At 40.2% G+C, this 16,614-nt stretch overlaps 1 protein-coding gene across 1 annotated transcript; it reads left to right on the top strand.

Moving 5' to 3' along the window:
• The first annotated feature begins 204 nt into the window (after positions 1-204).
• DNAJB11 (DnaJ heat shock protein family (Hsp40) member B11) lies at positions 205-15,432 on the top strand. Its single transcript, XM_007451376.1, has 10 exons — positions 205-484; positions 3,147-3,303; positions 7,080-7,177; positions 8,959-9,091; positions 10,912-11,054; positions 11,857-11,939; positions 12,611-12,668; positions 13,795-13,906; positions 14,359-14,518; positions 14,977-15,432. Exons 1-10 carry the CDS (start codon positions 417-419, stop codon positions 15,039-15,041), a joined length of 1,077 nt encoding a protein of 358 aa, XP_007451438.1. The 5' UTR covers positions 205-416; the 3' UTR covers positions 15,042-15,432.
• Positions 15,433-16,614: the final 1,182 nt, after the last annotated feature.

The raw sequence follows: 16,614 nt of genomic DNA, 5'->3' as shown, positions 1-16,614 counted from the left end.
TAATTTTCTGCGACTCGCAGGTGCCGGGGCTGAGCGGATTCCTGCGGCGGCACGATTCTCTGACGTTTCCCCTTCTAATTGGCCGGGAGCTGCGGCTGTAGTTCCAAAGCCTAACTGGCTGGTCTCACCGCCTCGGAGGTGAAGTGTACTGCGCTGATTGGCTGTGAGGCGCCGGCCGCGTGTGATGTCCCGAGCAGCGATTGGCTCTGGCCAGCTGGGTGCTTGTCTCGCCGGGACTCGGGACTCCCGGGAAGTGGACTGGTAGAGGAGTGGGGCAAGGTAGCAGTCGCTCCCGACTAAGTCGGAGACTCCGGCGTGAGGCGGCCTCTCAGGGCCGGGTGGGCTGGCGAGCCGACGCGGCGGCGGCGGCGGAGGCTGTGAAGAGTGCGGGGGTCAGGGGCCCGCACAGAGACACCATGGCCCCGCAGAACCTGGGCACCTTCTGCCTGTTGCTGCTGTACCTCATCGGGGCCGTGATCGCCGGGTGAGGAACTGGCATCCGCGGGCACGGGGCCCTTAAGTCAGTCTTGGCTGGGGAGGGGGCTTGAGGGAGGAGGGGGCATTGTCAGACTGGGGGAGTGGAGAGGGGCGTTGCTGTGGTGAGGCGGTGGAGCGGAGGAATGGGTAGCGTGGGCCAGGCTTGTGGGGTGGAGAGGAGAGCAGTGGGTGATACGGGTGAGAGGGGCTTAGACCCAGAAGCCCTAGAGCTAGATTTGCCTAGAGAAGTGAGGGTTGGATGCAGTGCCAAAAGCAACGTGGTGTGAGGGGGCTGCTGAGCTGGAGAAGAGGGCGATGCAGTGTTGAGCCTGCAACAAGCCATTGGACGGACATTAAGTGGGTGGGTTATGATGCCAGGCCAAGTGAGGAAGTGGGGAGGACAGGTTAGGGAGGCCCTGCTGGGACTGAAGGAAGTTGGATTGAGGGAGCAAGGCAGACCCTTGGGAGAGCCCTTGTACTTCTCAGCTTCTTGAGATACTGAGCCTGAGTTGTCATCATGCCTCACTGTCTTTCCATGGAGCATTCTTAGGAAGCTGAATGGTGTTATGAGCGGGGAAAAAACATTTCCACTACTACACCAATAGGTAGTAGACTGGGATTGTAGCCCACCCACCCCCACCCCACTTATGAATTATGTGACCTTGAAGGAACATTTCAATTCTCATCTGTGACATGAGGATGATAATATGCCACCTGTTTGAAGGAAGTAGGACCACCTGAACTCTTGAGATTCTCTGGCCTTTAATAAGATCCACTATGGTATAGGCCTGCTGACCACAGGGGATGATATGCCAGGCTCATATTTTAGAATGTGGGGAATAGTAAAGTCTTAGCTTTTGACAAATTTATAGGTTGCTCTGAATGTAGAAAGCACTACCTAGCAGAGCGTTAAACTTTAAGTACTTGTTATTCTCTTAAAAGCTTTTTCCCTGTGCATATATGCTTCAACTTTGTTGGGTTTTTTTTTCTTGTGAAACATATTAAATTTCTAAAAAAATTAACTTCTCCTAGGTAATGCTTTATTGGGTTTTTTAACATGTTTTTGTTAGTACTTTTTGCACATAAAGCAATGGGTACCTTAAGTTGTTTAAACAAGATGTCAGGATAAATACTGTTAGTACTGTAGCTATAAACTTCAGTTTTTCCTAAAGGTTTCTCTTGGGAACCGTCATGTTGATGCTGAGTTATGCCAGCCATCTTTTCCCTGTATTTTTCTCAGCTGTTACTTAACCATTTTTATATTAAGTATATCCTAAGCCTCATTTTTTTATATAGCTAGCTCTTTTGTCATTAACATTAGTGAAACTTTTGATTTATTTAGTTCTTGTCTCAAGAGATGTCAAGTTTTTGCAGATTTTTGGGGTGTGGCGATAAAGCACCTAAATAATCCTCATGGAACCCCTTGTCGGTGATAATTTTTAAAATTTATACATAAAATGATTTTCCTGAAGTGTGACTAAGAGCTTATGAAATACATTTTTTTAAAAAGTTCTGTCATATATTACGTGGATCTTGATACCCCAATGCATTTTTCCCCACTGCGTTTTAAAATTACCATCATTACTACATCATCTCCCTGTGAACAACTTTCCCATCCCTTTGGTTGAGAGAATGCATTTTCAGAGTAATTTCTGCTGGCTAAAGTGACTCTGGCAAAATGAATAGACTTTTGTGAGCATGCTTATTTATTCATTTCATTCAACGAATATTCATTGGTGTCTTCTGTGGGCTGGCTATGGTCCCTGCCCTGAAAGTTTGTTAGTCTTATTCTGTCTTCCCATTGGCCCTTCCTGCAAAGATTCCCTTTACAATTAATTTGGTTCCAACATAGTTCCTGGCAAGGAGGTCAGTGGATCTCCACTTTATCTCCTAGCTCATGCCGTGTACATATTGGCAGCTGCTGAGACTTATAGGTGCCTGCATATGGGTTCCAGCAGCTGTCTCTAATTAAGACTTGATCTAGACAAACTAGTCTAACCACTAGTAATGACTGCAGAATTGAAATTTTCTCTCTCAGCAAAAAACTCCACAACGCATCCATTCAAATGGGTGTTATTCTCTCTTCAAGCTTTTTATTTGGGCTTTGACTTAACCTCTGTGTTAATCTCTGAAGTTAACTTCAGTCATTTCATCTTTAACATTCCAAGAGTGCTACTGTTAGAACATTTCTGTGACATAATCTTTTTGAGTAAAGAACATCTCTGACATAATCCTTTTGAACAAAGAAATTCATCCTTTGAGATTGACCTTTGGAAGCAGTCAATTGAAGTCAATAATAGGGGAGAAAAAAGAGAGTCAATTTGAGTATACAGTTCTTGGTTGAAAATGATGTGTGACCATAAAATAAGAAAATGACTTTCTTGACTAAAGGTAGTTCTAAGAGAAGAATGCCAGAGATATTTTGAATAATTCTAGTATTGTTCAAAAAGTACATAGCCTCTCATGGTGATTACTTCAGTATGAGACTCATTACAAATTCTGGTGTGTTCTCTTTTTAGTCATTCTTTTTCATGTGTCACGTGGGTACCTTCATTTTCCTATCTCTTTGCTCAGACACAAACCTAAATGTAAAGGAAAAAATTTCACTTTTAAAAATGTAATGTATTAACTCTTTAATGAAGTATCTTCTCCCTCTCCCCCACCCTCAGGCGAGATTTCTATAAGATCTTAGGGGTGCCTCGCAGTGCCTCTATAAAGGATATTAAAAAGGCCTACAGGAAACTAGCCCTGCAGCTTCATCCTGACCGGAATCCTGATGATCCTCGAGCGCAGGAGAAATTCCAGGATCTGGGTGCTGCTTATGAGGTGAGTCAGGAAAAGGATAAAGTGTGAATAAAACCTACAGATACAGAAAACACCATGTAACGTTGAGTAACACTCCCATTTTTCAGGTCACTTTTTAAAAAAAAATTGACAATAGATAAAAGTAGCAGTTGATGCTATATTGTACATTAATGTTAGTAGGTGCTACTTCCTGCCCTTTTCATTTCAGTATTTGTCTTATTAAGGAGAGTAATGTTGAAAAAGACGAATGAAAGAAAATAGGATCGGTAGGTTAATACGTAGATTGATGATCAATCAGTCCGTTTGAGAGTTGGAGCCAGAAACAGAAATAAAATCTAAATGAGGATTGCAAATCCACATGTTCCCATGTAGATCAGGCAGATAACATGCAGGGCAGGTATAAGATAAAACAGGAGAGTGGATATTCTACCTCCATGTTAGGAGTCAGTAGCGATTGAAGAGGACTGTGACAAGCTGAAGACTCCTTGCCCCATTTCAAGGGAACAGCTGTTATTCAACACCAGCCAGTTTTTGCCATATACAGATGCAAACACTGTATTTGCACACTGTGGCCAGATCATTTAATTTTTCAAGAGGAGTGGAAATCCTGATTTTTTGGTAAATTCTCCTGGTTGTAAAATGTTGGTAACTAATTCAATTTAAAATTTTCTTTTACGTGCAGATCAAAGAAAACACAGCTGTAGTTTGAATTTGCAGCCTGTAATCTAGAGGTCAAAATACTTTCATGTGTATCATCTCATTTAATCTTCATTAGGACACCTTGAAATATAGTAGAGCTGGGCATATTCTTATTACCATTTAAAAAATTTTTTTTAACAACACAGGAATATTTACTGAATGCTTAGTAATCTTTTTACTATTTGAAAAACCATTATACACAGAACCTTTCAACACTGTGGTGAAAAAATTTTACAAATAAGTCACTGATAATCTTTCATATGTATTAATTTAGGAGTTAGCTGTTTTGTGTGTGTTGCAATTCACCTTTCCCCTAGAAATAGAATACTATTATTCTGTGGTTATACTTTTTCTTTTCAGCTTTATTGAGATATAATTGACAAATAAAATTGTAAGTATATATTGTGATTACTTGGTACACATATACATTGTGAAAGGATTTCACCCATCTAGTTAATCCATCACCTCATATATTTATTGTTTTGGTGAGAACATTTAATCTCTGCTTTCTTAGCAAATTTCAGTTATACAATACAGTGTTATCAATTCTAGTCACCATTTATTCACATTTTCTAAAAGGGCAGAGAGAAAAATAATCTGGCTCCAAAAGTCAGAGAGCTACAACTTCTGAATTCAAATGAAATCCCAGTCTTCAATTTCAGTCTTCAGTGAGAAGACTGAAAACAAATCTGAAAAATATTTTAGTGGAAGAAACCCAGAAGGAAGGGATCCCAAGGCCTCCTAGGTTAAAGAAGTGAATGAACCAAAACAGTGACTTATATACCCAGGTGAAACCTAGAACTAATGGGGTTTCCCTTTCTTCTCTCAACGCCTGTAGGACCAAAGTTCCTAACCTCAGGCCCACAAATAAACTTGAGAGGGTTGGTGGACCCTCCTAAATTACTGTGTGTAACATTTTCTTTCTCGTTGATAATATGGATTCCATATTTTGCACTGTGTTTCCCATGAGTATTCCCATTGCTTGCTAGGAACCCAGTAACCAAAAATATTTTCTGGGGAAGCTGTTGCTAAGAATTTACCATGCTCTTTAAAGACCCTACCATGTTCTTTAGCCATGACCTAGGCAAGGCTATACATAGATCATTCATGATATTGCAGTTTAACTCTTAAGAACCTTTCTGGTCACTAGTTCAAATTTTCTTTTTTCTTTGTGTCATTCACTTGATTGCCTGCCTTTGGTCCTTAGATAAATTAGTGTTCACAAATCAGAATCCCAGTAAAGTTGAAGAGTCTTTTGTGAATACAAATCTGTCTTCTCTACTGAGCTGGGATTACTACTGGCATTTTAATTAGTTGAGACTCTGGTTGGTTGGCCAATCAACTAAGAAACTCCTTTTTTTCTTTTAATAATAAAAGTTTCCAAGACTATGGAATAAAGTTGCATTCCTTAGACAGAAGAAAAGTGAGGAGTAAGTGAATGGTAATAGATAACTTTAAGAGTAATTTGGGGGTAGTTATTACAGAAGCCTCCTATGTCCAAAAAGAAGCTGACTTAAAAAAATAGTCTTTGTTTTGGGGTTTTGAAATGGTGTTTCTTATGGACGCAAATGTGGGGTTCATTTCTTTGCCAAGACAGGAACAGAGAAGTAGACTTGAAAGGGCAAATATTGGAAATCCAGATCACATAATAATGAGTTTTGTTTTGTTTTGTTTTTTAAAGTTAACTCTGCCCATTTCTACTTCCCCAAAGTGGCTATTTTTTTAGGATATTTACCAAACTATTTTTTTCTCACCTGGTCTATCACAGTGGCTTTAGTTGAGTACTCTGGTCACTTCTAGACTAACCCATTTGTCTTTGCTTTTAAGAATGCTCACTCTCTTGTACACTGAATTTCTTCTTATCCTTCTAAATGTATCTTAAATGTTAGTATATTTTTGCTGTGGCACCTTGCACATCATTCAGGCCCTGAGCCAAAAGTGTGTCCTATTTACATACGCCAATTAGATCTTCCCTTTCTTTTGCTGAGTCAACAAGCCCCATCTACTTCCAGCCTCACGTTTCCTGAGCCAACACAAGTATGGATTTGAAATAACTTTCTCCTTCAGTCTGCTATCTAAATAGACATTTAAGAATATCAGATAACATAAAGCTATTCAATTTTCAAAGTTATATGTGTGCATATATTTCAGAATGCTCTTAAGTAAATGGGAAGCTTTTTTTTGGAGGGCAAATTTTGAAGAACATTGAAGCTTATTTTGTTTTACATTCTTTAGTTCTATATATGGAATGGTCCCAATGAGAAAGCATATACCTATGACTGAATATGTAGTTTTCTAAAGCCATTAAAACTTCAGAAAGTCTTTTCAAGTTGTGAAATTGAGCTTGAGCATCCTTCATAAAGCAGTGTCCCTTTTCACTCTTTGCAGTTCAAACTCAGGAGGTTATGAGCTGTGTGTGGCAGACAGCATTCTTCCACAAATGGATTCCACATGAATCAAAAGAATGAAAAGGGAATATGAAAATATTGCAGTGTAGAGCTTTCTGGAGACCTGTCATTGGAGTCCCTTGACTTACCAGTCTCTTAATGTGTGTGTGGTAGTGGGGTGCAGGGGTTATTGTATAGATGTGTAGGGCTGAGCAAACTTGACGGCTGTCCCAATTTACTGCTTCTGTGACTAATGACATTCTGTCATAGTCATGTCTTAGTTTATAGTTTAGAGAGAGAATATAACATAGTGGTTAACAGCCTAAACACTGGAATCAAGCTACATGGGAAGTAAACCTGAGGAATTCATCTCACCTCTTTCCTGTTACTGCCCTCACATTCATAGCCATGTCGCTAATCTCCAGCATGATATTTGTGTAGCTAGGTGAGTTTTGATAAATTTAAATTAAAAACATGAATGGAGCATTGTGGAAAGTTACAAAATGAGCACTGATCAAAGAATTTAGTCTGATAAAGAAAATAACTTTATAAACATGCCTTAATACCATACATAATGAAAACTGAATGCCACTAAAATTTTACACACAGTATCAGAGTTTAAAAAAACAAAAACAGAAACATAAATGTGCATTCACCGTACCTGAATATTACCAACTCGTAATCTTTTCTTCCACTGGCTTTTGCCCCTAGGTTCTGTCAGATAGTGAGAAACGGAAACAATATGATACTTATGGTGAAGAAGGATTAAAAGATGGGCATCAGAGCTCCCATGGAGACATTTTTTCACAGTAAGTAATTTATCTATCTGCAGGGTATTAGTGTCTGAGAATGGATCACTTAGTGATTATTAAAGAATTACCCTTGCTCCCTTGTTCAGAAGCTTTCGATGAAGAGTACAACTCAACTGATCCTTGACCAAGAGGTCATTCATCATCCTTTCTGTGGGAATATACTCCTCTATTTTTACAAAGCTCCAGAAAAGACAGGTAGCACTAAAAGGGATGTCCATCTAGCCAACCATATCAATGAAATCAACCCTGACTGTGTTGGGGGGGATATATGTTGGAAACCAGTTCATTTTCTCTCCTTGCTGTCTTAGAATCTGCAAACCACTTAATGAGCAAAGTGACTCTTATAAGCGGAGAGAGAAATTCCTACTCTCATACCCAAAGCTGACTCTTCATCCTATCCACAAGAGAGGGATGATTATGATTATCAGCATTGTTGGAAGGAGTTGGGTTAGAGGCTCTTCATCCCTTGCTGGGCCCAGCTTTCTGGGAGTGCTGAGAGGCTGGAATAATAAACATCTTTCCTTCCCGCTCTTTGAGCCCCTCTTTGTTGAGCATTTGAATTTTCATATGCCCTGATGATGCATAAATAGGAGATCTTGATCTGGGGTTTCAAGTCAACTTATAAATAAAAAGATGTTTGAATATGCATTTCTATGGGGAGAGGATGCATTGCTTTCTTCAGATTCTCTTTAGATTCTTTAGATTCTCAAAGAGAATTTTCTTTAGATTCTCAGATTTCTTCAGATTTGTGAACCCTTCCCCAAAAGAAGTAAAAATCACTGTTGCTACAACAGCTTCCCTCATTTAGTGTTTGGGGGTGACAGTAGATTTTCAGGACTTACGACGATGTGTGAGTAATATTATTAGGAAATCTTTCTCTTCCCCAGGATTGATTTGGCTGCTTTAGCCTACCAGGGAAGTGTCCTGTTTGAACCCCTTAGCAGTTAGAAGTGATACCCAGGGATGCCAGAAAGAAAAAAGGCTCTGCCCTTGCTCCTTCCCCACCAAAATCCTCCCTCTCTGCTTTTATTTAAGATTCAGGGAATCCATTCACCAAGATTGGGTTTTGTTTTTGTTTTCTGGAGGGGTTGGGGTTGTTGTATATTTGTCATCACTATGCTAACATCTGAGGCTCTTAATAACCAAAACTTAACATCAAGATTAGAACTCCTATACAATTGAAGGTCACTGTTTATAGTAATCTTAAAGTGACGCTTCTGTTACTTAACACAAATTAATTTTGGTCTTATGAGACCAGAACTTCCTTTTCTGTAAGATCCAGAGTTTTACTAAGGCTGATGCTTTTTTAGTTTAATTATGTATCCAAGATTTTTGTACAAAGCAGTAGCTTGTTTCAGCAAAGTTAGTTTCTAAAAAAGCATGTAAAGGTGAACACTACAAATGTCCAAAATTACCATTAGTTTTGGTAATATATGAATTTATATAGACTATACCCTTTCTCAGTGTCTCCATTATATCCTGATATTTGTCAGTATTGAGAGAGATTAGTTTTTCATTGATTAAGAATTCATTGGCATACTGTATACACTGTACTGTGTGTCTGGACAATATTAAAAAGTAAATTTTTTTGTGGTAGGGGCAATATAGTTGACATTATATAAATTAAAAATTGTGTATGATGTATGACTCCAATGTATTAAAATGTCTTTCAGTTTTGCTCACTGGTGGGACACAATATTTTATCAATGTGAAGAAAACTAAAATTGTAAGAGGTGAACTCTGATTTCTTTTCGTGATGATTTTACCCTTACCAACAGCTTCTTTGGAGATTTTGGTTTCATGTTTGGAGGAACCCCTCGTCAGCAAGACAGAAATATTCCAAGAGGAAGTGATATTATTGTAGATCTAGAAGTCACTTTGGAAGAAGTATATGCAGGAAATTTTGTAGAAGTAAGTCCAAGCTATACAGCTATTCATATTGACTCCCAGAATGTGTGCTTATGACTCAAAACAAGAGGTTTCTGCATACCTTCTCTGTCTTTTAGGGGGTGGGGAGGTGTATAGAATTGAATTAATCATAATCCTTGGTTCATGATATGCTATTATTATTTCATGAACTCGTCCCTCAGCCCAAGAACTAAACAAAACAATACCAGGAGTTATATCTCCCTACATGCTGCTGCTTCCCTATTCCATCCACTTGCCTCCTTTCCCAGGTAACTGTCCAATATCCTGAGTTTTGTCTTTATTGTTCCCTTGCCACTCGTGTTTGTTTGCTTTATTACATATATAGGAATACCTGAATAATATATTGTTTACTTTCACTGTTTTTGACTTTGTAAAAATGATATCATACTATACATTATCTTCTGAGACTGGCCTTTTTTACTCACTCTTAATATTGTCAGAATTCATCCACGTTGTTGCTTTTAGCTATAATTCTGCTGGATAGAATTTCATTGTGACCACATTGCATCAATAGGCATGTAGGTTACCTCCAGTCTTTTTCAGTTCCAAGCTGTGCTTTTAGGAAGTCTTGTACATATATCCAGGTTAAAAGATTAATTTCCCATGTTCCCTTGCAGACCTGTTGTCTGTCATCATTGCTAATACATAATGTGCATCACTCTTTGCAGTTAGCATGCTCCTAAACAAATTCCCTTTTAATCTAATTATTGTAAAGGACGTATATGTCCTTGCTATTTAAATGCCCCCATGGTAAGTTCTTTTTAAGAAAAAATTACCTTGAGAGAGCATAGTGATTAAAAGCACAGAGTTTGGAGCTAGACTGCCTGGTTTAGAATCCTGGCTCTACCATACATTGGTTATGTGACCTTGGTCGTATTACTGAGCCTTTCTGTGCTTTCATTCTTTCCTCTGTAAAATGGAGATAATAGCAGCATCTACGTCATAAGGCTGCTATGAGGAATAAATGAGTTCATAAATATATGTGATTAGGGCCTTGCTTGGCACATACTAAGTACTATAAAGTGTTGGCTCTAATTATTGTTATTGTTATTTATTCCATTGACCTGGGCTTTTGTATATTCGTAGGCTTTGAGGGATTTTTCTCCAAGCATTCATGTCATCTCACTGCATGAGCATGTGCCCTGTGATTAGCAGGTGTTGGACTAAACAGGCAAAATCAAGAGTACATTTCTTCATATATTTTAGTTTCTAGTGATTTAGAGGGATCAGAATGTTTAATTGCAGTCAGCTACAAGGAGGTGATCGTTGTGTCTTTTCTTACGGGTTAGAGTATCTGAATTGAGACAGCACTGGAAAACACTGCCAGATTGAGTTGCCTGAAACAAGGAAGTGTTTTCATGAGGTTAATCATGACTAATCCTGGGGTGGGAGCCACATACCAGCTTTTGAAGGCTGTGGTTGTTCTTCAGGGCTTATGCTTTACACAGCTCAGATTTCTCAAGAGGTAGTAATTCTCTGCACTACTTTAACTCAGTAGTGTTTTGTCATGGCTTAGAAAAGTGATTCCATACATACTATCTTTCAGTTCTCTTCTTTCTTACCCTCCTCTCTCTTCTCCAACTTTAGAATTTGAGTCAGTTAAAGATCCATTTGCTCGACTCCTATGTGGGAGCTGACTTGTAACTCCTCCAAGACTTCTCTCAGCTGTGGGTCTCCCTGAGGGATGGCTTGGGAGAGAAGGGGAAGTGCCAGCCCCGGCAGGTGCGCAGAGCCCCGATCTGGTGAGGAAACCAAAGGCTGTGGGACACGAGAGAAGCTGATCCTGTGTGTGTACTTGCTAGGTGGTTAGAAACAAACCCGTGGCAAGGCAGGCCCCTGGCAAACGGAAGTGCAACTGCAGGCAGGAGATGCGGACTACCCAGCTGGGCCCCGGGCGTTTCCAGATGACCCAGGAGGTGGTCTGCGACGAATGCCCGAATGTCAAGTGAGTGCAAGCACCTTCTTTGCTCTGCCAAGGGACACTTTAATCATCTCATTTGTCTAATAAAATGCCAATGGTCCATACCTAGATTTTTTTTTCCCTTCCTCTCCCCCATCCTTCTCTCTCTCCCTCATGTTCTACCAGAGGACAGAGCAAAGAAGTGTACAGTTTAATTTTTTCCAAAAGTATCTATTCAGAATATCTCCTTTTATGTTTATGAACTAATAAGCAGTGCCCTTTATTTCTGAATATACTTAACAGAAATGTTGATATTTTTCCATTTTCCTACTTGGAAGGTTTCCTTTTTCCTACTTGGAATATTTAGAGCAATCTTATGTGTACAGCTAACATTTCAGATTAGAGAAGTACTATTTGCTGATTTATGTTATAAATACAACGATTTAATTGAACCTTCAATTGTATATATTAAAACTAGCTCAGTTATTTGTGGGATCAGTGAAAAATATCAAATAGGATAAACTCTCCTGTTAGATTTTCTGATAAACATGATGCTGTCCTTTCAGGTGCACATCTATGTAAGTGCGAGTAGTTTTCTCTGTTACTGATTACTCACTTCAAGGCAATCAGTCTACTGCAGGCTTTTTTGGAGTCAGCAGGCTTTTGGCAGGTGGAAGGTGTAAACGGATATCAGGTGGTTTTGTCATTTAGGGATACAGGATAGTCTTCCAAGAAAAAAGTTTGATTGAGTAGATAAAACTTTATTATCTGTATCTGGGGGTTGGTTTATATATATATATATATATATATATATTTTTTTTTTTCTTTTAAATGCTCTTTGTCTCAGACTAGTGAATGAAGAACGAACACTGGAGGTGGAAATTGAACCTGGGGTGAGAGATGGCATGGAGTACCCCTTTATTGGAGAAGGTGAAATATTGATATTGATGTTTTATTATTGTAACTTTATGCTCTCGCCTGCTTATGAACACCTCCCACCCCCACCTCACCCCATACCTCGTGGCCACCTAGTAAATGCATATATCATTTCCAACACACTTCAGTCAGTTTTAGGACACAGAAAGCCTTTTTATGACCATCCTTAAGTATCCTGGTTGGTCCACTTAAGCAGTAGCATTACTGTTTAACCTTTGACTGTCATGGCCAAAAGTTACTGTCAAGTAGCCTAAGTTAGGTCAAAGTTTAAATGTTCAGAACTTAATGGATTAATTTTAACTCAGCAATGAAAGAAGTTATGTAACTCTAGTTGGCATTAATAAGATGCTCTCAGACCTCACTTAGGGGTTAAATTTAAATCTCTAGAAGAAAAATAGCTTTAAAACATCAGATTCAGGAGACCAGTGAATCATTCCTTGTTTAGAAAGTAGGTCAAGTTATTTATTGCTGTGTCTGAGTCCCAGGTGATCCTCACTAATAATCTGAGACTTGATATAACCAGGTAGACACGCTGCTCTCACAGATAGGCTTGACAGTCAAAGCCCAAGGTAGTGGCTTTAGAAAATTCTCTCAACTGCTAAATAGATTTGCAGCGTTCGACTGCGTGGCTTACAGTGTGCTGTAATCTCTTCTCTTCTGACAAGGTGAGCCTCATGTGGATGGAGAGCCAGGAGACTTACGGTTCCGAATCAAAGTTGTCAAGTAAGTAATCTCAGTTTAGAGGCCTTCTCTTTAGCCCTTGCTTTTCAGAGGAGTCAGGTTAAAGAAATACGGGTAGCCACCAGGGCACTTCCAAACTTTTTCCTCTGTTTCATGCCCTTAATATCCTAAATGTGTAACTCTACAGCCGTACTGAAAATTTGGGGTTGGAGCCTAGGATTGAGTCCATTTATATACTCAGGGCTTCCAAGTCCAAAAGATGTTGGGAGGAAAGCATCGATATTATGAGTAACGAGCTTTGAAAGAGAGGCAGACAAGGAGACCAGAGATTTTAACTGAGGAAATACGGCCCCGTACAAGAATGGGAGACTTTTCCATAGAAAGGAGCTTCTGTGACATAATCTGCAGCTGCTGGGCAGCTTCTCTGGTTGGCTTCTCTTCAACATGCAGTTCTGCTTACATAAGAATTTTACCTGGGACTCAGGCTTTCTTGTTTATCACTTGTCTCTTGTTACCACTTTGGAAACCAGTGATACCTCTGTTTCTAAGGATTCATTGAAACGAGGTTCCCACCCAAATATGGAGAAATGGGCTCCCAGTGCCAAGGACTTTTTTCCCTCATAGCACTCTTTAATCTCGGTGATCTTTCCCCAACCTTCCTCACCTACCTTGTCTTTCCCATCACTTCCCAGAGAAACTAGCACAGGTACTGTTACCTGAATAAACCTGGTACCTTCTCAAGTCCTTATCTTTACCAGAATTCCCTCTTGCCCTATCCCCACCCTCCCCTGCGTCCACCTTATTTGCAGCTTCTGAGCTGATCGGGCCTTACAAGCCCAGCTCTAGAAGCCCCCCAGGACCTGTCCCTGATGCCCTCCCCCAGTCCCACAGCCAGAAGGTGTCCTTCTCTCTTTTCCATAATCTAGTTACTTGTATTTTAATTACATGATTTGACTTCTGCTGATTGTAAGCTCCTTAAGATTAGGGTTTAATAAATCTTAGGCTACTTTACAGTCTTGATTAATACTATACACGAAGGAGTGTCTGATAAATGCCTATTTCTTGAAAGAGTGGCATTCATCCTTTTCCATGATTTTTTAAAAAATTTTTGAACTCTTCCCAAAGAAAGACTTTGGAAGTTAATGATCTTTACCTTGTTCTGTTCTAGGCACCCAATATTTGAAAGGCGAGGAGATGACTTATACACAAACGTGACAATCTCCCTCGTGGAGTCTCTGGTGGGCTTCGATATGGATATTGCTCACTTGGATGGTCACAAGGTAAGCATACCAGTTCTCCCACTTCCTGTCCTTTTAAAGCCTTCACATGGCTACTGTTGAGGTTACTTCAGCCACTTCAGTCATTTGGAGCCATGGGGACTAAGTGCTCAGGCTTTGTTCTGTCATCTTTCCTCACTCTGCTGCTGAACGTGTAGCAGTAACAACGCCACAGACCCCTCAGCTACTCAGAGGTGATTGTACAGCCTTTGGCAGTCTCATCTTTACAGTCTCCATTGGTAAAAGCCTTACTTTTTTACGTGTTTCGTTTTTCTTTTTCTTTTTGAAAACCTTCTCTTTCTTTGGCTCACACTGTCCTAATGATGTTTCCCCTGCCCCTTCATCCTGCTGCTCTGAGCCATGACATGGGCTCTGGGCACCAGTACTCACTGGAAGCTGTGTGTTGTGCTTCGAGAGTACCAGTCCTGCTCCAGTCCATCCCCTTTGCTTTCCAGGTACATATTTCCCGGGATAAGATCACCAGACCGGGAGCCAAGCTATGGAAGAAAGGGGAAGGGCTCCCCAACTTTGACAACAACAACATCAAGGGCTCTTTGATAATTACTTTCGATGTGGATTTTCCAAAAGAACAGTTATCAGAGGAAGCAAGAGAAGGTGAGGGTATAATGTTTACTGTCCAAGGAAAGATGAGGTCTACATTAGAAGGATTAGAGGCTTAGGGGTGAAGTCTACAATGACTGATTGAGAAGAGGGCCCAGTCAGTAGGTCCTAAGTAAAAAGGAAAAGGTGAGAGAGGTCAAAACTGGAAAGAGGACAAAGAAGAAGCAATGGAAGACAGCCAAAGAGCTTTCTGTCCATTTCAATTGCCTCTTATCGGATTTTGTGGGATGTATGTGTGGTATGTGTGCCTGAGACACAAAGCCAAGGGGTCACCTTGGACGTGCATGTGTGGGTATCCACATGCGATAAAGTTAGACATTGGTAGTTACTTGTTTAATTCAGATCCATGGTTGTCATAAGGCCTTTTGTGAGCCTCCCCATGAAACATGCTCTTCAAACTCTGGGGAAGTCACTTTTTTGTTAACGGAGTCATTTGTTCATTCTTTCCTCAGGTGTCAAACAGCTGCTGAAACAAGGATCAGTGCAGAAGGTATACAATGGACTGCAAGGATATTAAGAGTGAATAAAATTGGACTTTGTTTTAAAATAAGTGAATCAGCGATATTTATTATCTGCAGGGGTTTTTTTGTGTGTTTTTGTTTTCATTTTCAATATGCAAGTTTGGTTTAATTTTTTTTTCTTCTAATGATCGTCATGAAATGAATAAGAGGGCTTAAGAATTTGTCCATTCGTGTTGAGAAAAGAATGACCAGCAAAAGGTTTAATAATACCTCTCCCTTTGGGGATTTATGTCTGGTGCTGCCGCCTGAGTTTCAAGAATTAAATCTGCAAGAGGACTCCAGGAGCAAAAGACACAGTATAAAGGGTTGGAGTTAATTGTTAGCTATTTCATTCGAAATGCCAACTGGAGAAGTCTGTTTTTAAATACAATTTTGTTGTTAATTTTTTCTTGACTCCTGTTTCTTGTTGGTGTAGTTACCCTGTTGTCTCTTCCATCTCCATTTTGGTCATTTTTCCTTGATCAGCCTCGTTTCCCTCCTTGGGGCCTGTGAGCTAGTTTGGTTTTCCTCCCATCAAGCAAGATGAATGCACAAACCTGTGGAAGATTGATGAAGATCCAGTCCCCGTACCCAATTAAACACACATGGCACTTTCTAGAAAGGAGCCTGAAGAAAATTAGAGATTGGAGTAGGTGAAACAAGGTCACACAACCACCTAATTGTCCTTGAGAAAGTATATTCCCTCTCATTTAATTTGGGAATAATCAGATTTGACATGGAAACTTTACTGTTTTGAAAGCACTTTTCATGTATCCAATCTCACAGTTGGCCTCATGTTTGAAAAGTTTTCGGCTTGTGTTAGGAGCTAGGATTATTGTTGGCCCTAGAAAATGAATTGGAAGCAGTAGAGTTGCATGTTGCATTTGCTTCTCCCAGTGGCACCTAATTCAGGTGATATATAATTGACTTTGTAACCTCCTTCCCTTTTCTACATTATACAGCCAAATTACACTCTTTATCTTACTTTAGCTAGTGAATGTTTCAATGTTGTTGAACAGCTGCTGTTGCAGAGTGTGTGTGGAGCTGCCTTCTGGCCATCAGTTTGGTTCCAGCAACATTCCCACCTTTGGCTATACAGCAGCCAATGCTGCTATTGCCTTTTCATTTATTTTGCCCTGTTTTATAAAAATTATGAGAAAGGCGGTGGGGAGGAAATTTCATCCATTTAGAACAGTTAAGAACAAGCACACTGGGACTTCCCTGGTGACACAGTGGTTAAGAATCCTCCTGCCAATGCAGGGTGCATGGGTTTGAGCCCTGGTCTGGGAAGATCCCAAATGCCATGGAGCAACTAAGCCCTTAGGCCACAACTACTGAGCCTGTGCTCTAGAGCACACGAGCCACAACTGCTGAGCCCGCCTGCCACAACTACTGAAGCCCACACGCCTAGAGCCCGTGCTTTGCAGCAAGAGAAGCCACCGCAACGAGAAGCCCGTGCATCGCAACGAAGAGTAGCCCCCGCTCGCCACATCTAGAGAAAAGCCTGCACAGCAACGAAGACCCAATGCAGCCAAAAATAAATTAAAAAAAAAAAAAAATAAGCACACCTTTTAACCTCAATCAGACACT

This window comes from Lipotes vexillifer, unplaced genomic scaffold, assembly GCF_000442215.2.
Source record: "Lipotes vexillifer unplaced genomic scaffold, Lipotes_vexillifer_v1.1 scaffold513, whole genome shotgun sequence".
Taxonomy (NCBI): Eukaryota; Metazoa; Chordata; class Mammalia; order Artiodactyla; family Lipotidae; genus Lipotes; species Lipotes vexillifer.
This window is presented reverse-complemented; position numbering and strand designations above follow the sequence as displayed.

What these genes read in the sequence shown, in the direction of transcription:
- DNAJB11 (XM_007451376.1), top strand. Translation starts at nt 417, where the DNA reads ATGGCCCCGCAGAACCTGGGCACCTTCTGCCTGTTGCTGCTGTACCTC. An exon ending in ATCGGGGCCGTGATCGCCGG is followed by an intron (nt 485 to 3,146) that starts GTGAGGAACTGG and finishes CCCCACCCTCAG; the next exon opens with GCGAGATTTCTATAAGATCT. An exon ending in ATGCAGGAAATTTTGTAGAA is followed by an intron (nt 9,092 to 10,911) that starts GTAAGTCCAAGC and finishes TGTACTTGCTAG; the next exon opens with GTGGTTAGAAACAAACCCGT.